Source organism: Brassica napus, chromosome C2, assembly GCF_020379485.1.
Source record: "Brassica napus cultivar Da-Ae chromosome C2, Da-Ae, whole genome shotgun sequence".
Taxonomy (NCBI): Eukaryota; Viridiplantae; Streptophyta; class Magnoliopsida; order Brassicales; family Brassicaceae; genus Brassica; species Brassica napus.
In genome coordinates this window covers 57,310,269-57,318,172 of record NC_063445.1, presented here as the reverse complement: position 1 = coordinate 57,318,172, position 7,904 = coordinate 57,310,269, and the positions used below count along the sequence as shown (strand labels likewise).

The 7,904-nt window shown below is 35.2% G+C and overlaps 1 protein-coding gene, 1 non-coding gene and 1 pseudogene across 2 annotated transcripts; all 3 read left to right on the top strand.

Moving 5' to 3' along the window:
- Positions 1-3,226: 3,226 nt before the first annotated feature.
- Positions 3,227-3,301, top strand: TRNAN-GUU. The gene has a single exon. It is a non-coding gene; the product is annotated as a tRNA-Asn (tRNA).
- Positions 3,302-4,355: 1,054 nt separating this feature from the next.
- Positions 4,356-4,474, top strand: LOC125582770 (annotated as a pseudogene).
- Positions 4,475-6,173: 1,699 nt separating this feature from the next.
- LOC106348115 (dof zinc finger protein DOF5.7-like) lies at positions 6,174-7,572 on the top strand. Its single transcript, XM_048747329.1, has one exon. It carries the CDS (start codon positions 6,421-6,423, stop codon positions 7,327-7,329), a length of 909 nt encoding a protein of 302 aa, XP_048603286.1. The 5' UTR covers positions 6,174-6,420; the 3' UTR covers positions 7,330-7,572.
- The last annotated feature ends 332 nt before the right edge of the window (positions 7,573-7,904 follow it).

Genomic DNA, 7,904 nt, shown 5'->3' with positions numbered 1-7,904 from the left:
CAATATTAGCAAACGGTTTTCTAAGAGTTCAATGTGTAATTGTGATATCTTGCATATTCACATTGTTTTATCCATTTATTCATGTGCATTTTCATCATATAGATTAGGATTAAGCCATATCTAGGTTGCATTTTGCATACATATGTCTCTATCAGGTATTGGAGTACCACATGGAGTTCCTGGAGACACTTGGGTGCATTTGGAGCTCAAAGGAGGTGATTAGAGTGATCTTTGGACGAGCACTGCCTGGAGCGACCAGCCCAGAGCGACTATCTCAAGTCACTCCAGCCAGAGCGACCTACCGGAGCGACGCCATGAACTCGCTCGCCCTATACGCTTCGGAGCGACCTCCTAGAGCGACAAGGCGAAGTCGCTCCAGCTCCTAGAGCGACCAGTTCAGAGCGATAAGGCGAAGTCGCTCCAGCTCCTAGAGCGACCTCACCACAACGACCAGTCCAGAGCGACGCACCGAGGTCACTCGCATCTCACACCCCTCTCGTAGCGACCTCCCAAAGCGACACCCCGAGGTCGCTCGCGTCTCTATGGCGAGACGACACGAAGCGAAGCCCGGAGCGACCTCTCAGAGCGACCCACTGAGGTCGCTCCCGAAGGCCAGAGCGACCTCTCGGAGCGACATGCCGAGGTCGCTCCGCGTCTATTATTGGGTCGATTTTCTATTTTACTTAAGGGCCTTTTGGTCATTTCATGATGCACGTTTTTATTTTCTAAACCTATGTTTTAATACTCTGTAAGCCACCAGGAGGAGAAGATCTTTTGGATCTATTGAGAAATACATAAAAACTCTCTTGAGAAGTTTATCTCTTGGATTTTGATTGTTATGTTCTTGTGTTCTTGTTGATTTCTTATCTATTTCTCTACATGATTAATCTGAAATCCAATATGGGTTTAAGAGGAATCATGGAGATTAGTGAGTAATCACCTTTTGAATTCATGGGTTAGGGAGATTAAGGGTGATTAGGTTAGTTCTAGGATGTTTTAGTGTAGATCATTCTTGTCCCTTGCTAGTAGAGTATTCCTAATACATCTTCTGAGTTTGCAATAGGCATTTCCCACCCGAAAGGTGTTTGATTGAATGCCTGAGACAATTCTCCTAAGCTTTTAGTATACTTTGCCAAAGACATTTGTTGTTAAAGATGCTAAGATAGCTAATAGACTTGTTAGTAATGATTGCTTTCATATTATTCAACCAAAGACATTTGATGTTTGAGATATGTTAGCAAATGAGCATTCATCTAGACATAGAGCTTGCTTAGAATTGTGTCTAGGCTTAAGGTTGATAGTTTGATTGATCATTTGTCATCTTTAGTTCGATACTTGATCACCCAAGGTCTAATCCCTATGCCCATGAGTTCTCTTTTTCCTTAGTCAAGAAAGTGTCATTCTGTTATTGCTTTCTAGTTTTAGTCATAGCTTAAAACCCATCTAAATCATTGATTGCACTTAGATTAAGTGAGTACTTGCATTCTCAGTGCTTTGATATCCCTCAGAACTGGTTCGACAATCTTTTATACTACAACATTTGTCTTAGGAGCCTTGAAAACTCTTAATATCAAATTGCAATCAAACAGTCGAGCAATGCAACAATTAGAGTTCATTCGAGAATGTATGAAAACTATCAATACTAGTCGGATCATTATCAAGACGAGAATGCATAAATCATTTAACCTAGCAAGCGATTTCTATTTCAATTCAAGCATTCGGTTTTAATCAATCAAACAAGATAGTATTCGATTTTAATTTCAAGACATTAGGGTTTCAATCAAACAATCAATACGACTTCAATTTGAAAATCATTCAATCGGTTTTATCAATTCAAACAACCAAATTCAAGAATGAGATTATCAATCCTAGCAATCGATTTCTATGTGTTCAAATTCATACGGTTTTAATTAATCAAGGCTAGCATACTAGATCCAAACATACAATCATTCAAACAATAAATTTCGATTCAAAGCATTAGATTAGGGTTTCTATTTTAATTCATTCAATCAATCAATTTGATTTTGAATTAGGGTTTATAAAATCGAATGTGTTTTAGTATTAGGGTTTTAAATAAAATCGATTTCATGCATTCATGCAATAAGCATGTATTCGGCTTGGATCATGGATATTAGGGTTTCGATTTTGATCTTAGATCATTGGGGTTTTGAGATTCAAAACCATTAAGGTTTTGATTTTAATTGATCAAAAAATCAATCTCGATTAGGGTTTGGGGTATCGAACTTATGATTATGAGCTTCGATTTACTCATTGAGGTTTTGATCTATTACCCTATGGTTTTGATTTCAACATTAGATCATACTATTAGGGTTTGTAGTTTTTATGGTTTCAATTCTTATCAAACAATCAAATTCGATTATGGATGCTCTTTAAGGTTTCGAATTACCTTAACCTCAAGTAGGGTTGAATGAACCACCAAAGAGATGAACCGTAAGCTGTAACTGATCGGAACGCGAGCTGATGTTGTCGCGAGCTGTCTGATTGCTGAGAACGGGAACGCGAGCTGTCCAACGTGCTGATCCGGTCGCGAGCTGTCTGAGATCGTCTTGTTTGCGAGCTGAGGTTGAACAATCCGAGATCGTCTGAGCTAGGATCAGGAACGCCTTGAGCTGAAGCTGATCGGGAACAGATTGCAAACAAGGATCGGTATGTAAGGTTTCGCGATCGGGATTAGGATGGTTCGCCGGTAAGGATGTTCGCCGAGTAGGGTTTGGGTTTTAGGCGGTTTGTTTTAGCTTAGGGATTTAGATTCTATCATGCTGATAACGTGTTGTAAAACAAGAGAATAAAATTTGTATGTTTCTGTCTATTCATAAACATAAGGAGCCCTTTATATATAGAGAATTACACCGTCATAGAATAATGGAAATATTAGAGAAAGGAAATACAAACATGGAAAGAACACAAATCATAATCTAATAAGGAAAATGCAAGATGTCGATTCTCTCTCTCTCTCCTCACGGTCGACTCTCTCTCTCTAGCATAGAGCCAATTATGAACTGGACCGGTTATGGACATCCACATTATGATTTATAAGAGTAGATTTTTTTTTTGTCTTTTGTCCCATAAGAGATTAAAGTCCCAAAATTATTCACGAACTTATACAAGCTAGATTTAAATGTATCTCGTACTTTAAAATTCATGTTTTAATAGTTTGTAGAAAAAGACCAATTCTGTTAATACGTTCTTAATTATTTAATCAAAAGCTGGAATAGCTCAGTTGGTTAGAGCATGTGGCTGTTAACCACAAGGTCGGAGGTTTCGACCCCTCCTTCTAGCGTTATTTAGCCATACTGTGTTTTGCTCTTTTTTTAATAATGGGCTAAGTCCAGAAGTTGCCATACACACCGTAATTATTTGTGCGACGAAATAATCTAAAAATCCGACAATACAGGTACGTTCAAGCTTATAAGCCCAATGGTTGGTTTAAAACTAATGGGCCTCCACGAATCAGCTCTTCTCTCGTTCCGTTCGTTTCTCGTGATTAGCTTCACAATTTCCAATATTAATTCTTGTTTTACTTTTCCTCTTTCAAGATCCCAGCAGAGCATTAATTTTTTTTTTAACTCGGACCGAACTCATATAAATAAATGTAAAACAATCAATGAAAAGGAGGATCAGATTACGGCTGGAACAAAAGGGAACAGAGCGGGTAAATCAGGTGGTATATGCTTCTACAACGTTTGATAACGATATAACATTTGAACTGCATTTTTTTTTTTGACTAAGAACATTTGAACTGCATTTGACCAAATCTTTGTTGAAACTGCGTCTTTACCCTAAGTCATTTTTGTGACATGTCTCTTTCTCGCTTTAACCAATTTAATATATTTTTACATATATCTCTCACAATATTTATTGATATCAAATAAAGGAAAACCAGATGTTAAAAAGGTACAAAGTTTCTTTTTGGGGAGAATATTAGTTTGTTAAGAACTTGTTTTGTATCAATATATTTAAAGTTATAGGCCAAAGACCCAAACCTCTGATACAAATATAAAATAAAATAACAAACAAACATATATTTTATTTTATTTTATTTTGTGATACAAATGCGTTTTTAGTCAAGTATATCAGGTTTGGATTTATATGGAGTAGTATAAATTGTTGGGGTTAGAACATCTAATAATATCACCGATGTGAATTTCTAAATCTCTACTTAGTTTTGCTCTTTGTAGATTAGTTTCAGTAGTAAATTTTTTTTTTGTAAATATTCTTCAAATTTCAGTAGTAATTTTTTTTTTTTGTAAATATTCTTCAAGTTTCAGTAGTAATTTGATGTTATCAGTTCAAAAAAAAAGAAAGTAATTTGATGTTATGAAAAATGGCTAATGGCGTACGATCATACCAGCACTTATGCACCAGATCCCATCAGAACTCCGTAGTTAAGCGTGTTTGGGCGAGAGTAATATTAAGATGGGTGATCTCCCAAGAAGTACTCGTGTTGCACTTTTTTTTATTAAAGTGTTTCAAAAAAAAAAAGTGTTTCAAAAAAAAAGAAGAAAAATGGCTAATGGATATACATATGAAGAATAGTTTAAAAGTTAAACCGGGCGTGTATGAATCTCATTTGCAATTGCGGTAGATGGTTTTGGATTTATTATCAGTTGAAAACAAAAGTGGGTGTAAGCTGTATGTATCAGAGAGGATGATCGGTTCAGTTTCACGAGAGATCCATTCTTGAAGCTCTCACATGTTTCCTATTTCTTCTTCTCCGTTCTCTCGTGTTTCTTCACAGATGGAGACGCTTGATCAATCATCGAAACACAATCTTCTATTTTTCTATTTTTGGATGTATTATTTATTGATATATATGCATATATTATTGAGAACATGGCCTCACTAACTGTGTAATTGGAATTAATACGTATATTAAAACCCTATGGAATCTGATTATGATGCAATTTCACTTCACAAACGTCAAATATTGCAAGTTTTAGTTGATAATTTAATCATATATATATTAACGTTACAAAATAAAAAGAAAAAGGGGGTGATGAAAGGTGTCAGAGAAGTTTTTGGAGTTAATGGTCAAAATTATATTAGGAAAACTTTACAAAGATGTGAGAAAGTTAACTAATGTAACTTTACTCCTAATTAAACAAACCCTACTCGTTAAACTTTTAAAAACTGCTTAAATGTTTAAACGTGAACTCATACGAATCAAATTTATATCTACTATATAAATTTGAAATCTACAAGTTAGTATATGTATTCTCAGTTTCTTGGCAACAATAACTTAAAGGATATATATAAATAAATTGTTCAAATAGTTATGGTTTCCTTAGTAGAGTTGCATACTGCTGACAACTATAATAAGTATAACTGGCTGCATGAATATATGTATAAAATATATAGTTTACGTATAAAGATCGGTGCAGTGCACACTTCACACATTGAAAAAACGTTACCGCAACAACATAACACGACAGATAACAAATTCTATCCGATTTGTTCCGATCAATTGCACAGTTATATATGCTCTTCTGTCTTTTCTGCCACTTCATGCCTCTCTCTCATCTTCTCCTTTTGTCTCTATTATCCCTCACTCATCTCTCTACGTATACAAAGACTATACCTGCAAATAAATTCATCATGAATTTATCGAATGTAATAAAATGTACATTTTTGACAAAATGGCGGTTTATGAGTATACAAGTCTACTACAATGGCGGTTTAAGATTACACAAGAGTATTTCCAACATAGTATATATAACATGTTTAAATACCTGGTCGACAAAGTAAAAAAGTGTTAAAACATGTTCTAAATCTACTTTTTGGCGAAAAGATTATAGAGTATTGTCGAAGTAATTATCATGCAAGAGAATTATAACATGTTCTACATGCAACATCATCATATCATTCTAGTTTTAGTTGTTAATACATAAATATTGAATTTTATATACATGTTAACAGATCTATATGCTCATATTAATTTGTAGCATTAGCTTTTTGTAATTCGTTAAGATTTTTTGTTTGCATTTAATATCTTAAAATGAATAATAAAACTCTGGATATTAAAGTTTCATTTTGATAAACACACTCTTTTAATATTAATAAATACAAATACAATTTTTTTTTTTGCTACAAAAGCAAAAGCATTCAAATAACTAACTCGACGAGACAAGAAAATTAAAGTGATTTAAGTCTCATAAACAAAATAACTATTTACGTCGTCTCCAACTTTTTGAAGACAAAGCCACTTTTTGTTTACTCAATATCTATAAATAATTAAGCCAAACACACGTTTCTAAAACATATACAAGCTCACATACATGCAGAATCATTTTATATATAAATTCACACCAGACGAAACCCTTTTTTACCAACTGTTCCTCAATCTCTCTCGCTCTCATCATACTTTTCTTGTTTCTTTATTTCTCTCGTCCCATCATTATCATGTCTTCCCATACCAATCTCCACTCTCCTAAACCGGATCACCGTATCACCGGTGCGTCCCATACCAAAAAACCACCGTCTTCCACCGCTTCTCAAGACCAACAAACCCTAAAATGCCCTCGTTGCAACTCCTCAAACACAAAGTTCTGTTACTACAACAACTACAGCCTCTCTCAACCACGCCACTTCTGCAAATCTTGCCGCCGTTACTGGACACGTGGCGGTTCCTTAAGAAACGTCCCCATCGGTGGCGGTTGTCGGAAAACCAAAAAATCAATCAAACCTAGCATAGTAGCTCCTTCTTCTTCATCTCAGAGATTTTTCTCTTCCACCATGGAAGAAGCATCTAAATTCTTCACTCCTCCAACAGCAATGGATTTTCAGCTCGCTGGATTATCTCTCAGCAAAATAAACGATCTTCAACTTATGAATAATCAAGAAGTTCTTGGCCTTAGGACGACCATGGAGCAGGTCGAAACAACACCTGTTGATGTCGGATCAGGTTTAACCCTAATGGGTTTTGGAGATTACAACAGCAACAACAACCATTCACCGGTGACTTTCACAACCGATGGAAACTTAGCTACCTCGATAGAAACTTTGAGTTGTTTAAACCAAGATTTACACTGGAGGCTTCAGCAACAGAGGATGGCTATGTTTTTTGGCAACTCTAAAGAAGAGACTGTTGTTGTGGAGAGGCCACAGCCGCTTCTTTACCGGAATCTCGAGATCGTTAACTCATCGCCGTCGCTGACATCGAAGAAAGGCGAGAATCAGACAGAGTGGTACTTTGGTAATAATAACGACAACGAAAGGGTGATTAATAACAATGAAAATAATAACACAGGAGGAAGCGATCAATGGAACAATGGAATTCAAGCTTGGACTGATCTTAATCATTATAATTAATGCTTTGCCATGATTCTTGGTAAGTTTAAAATAAACTATATTTATATGATCAAGATTTAAAACTATGTGTGTTTGTCATGCACTTCCAAAAATATTTATGTTTGTAGTTTTGTTTTATTTGGGTGTTCTTTGTAGTAAGCTTTTGTTGTTGTTGTTTGGGTTACTATTGTTGTATTGTAAGTTTCAATTTGTAAACATGATTTACTGTGCTTAAAGCTTTATTATTGAAAGGCTCTTGGACTATAGTTTAGTGGTGAAATTCTCAACTAACTAATTGGTGGTTGTTATCCCGAGGTTAAATATACTACAGTACTAATTAAAAATAAATCTTCAAATGTCATTCTCAGTAAACAGATAATGTCTTCTTGGGATTAGTTATAGTACCAATCAATTCATTTTACTTGATTTAATAAGTTTAACTGAGCCTAATTATACCCAAAATTGAAATTTGCCATCCACATCAATTGTAGTGCCCTAGTGAATAATGAAATCTCAATAATTCTAGACAGTGTAATATTCGTTAGTTGTGCTGTAAGTAGAAAATATAGACTGATGTTACATGAAAACTTTGTCAG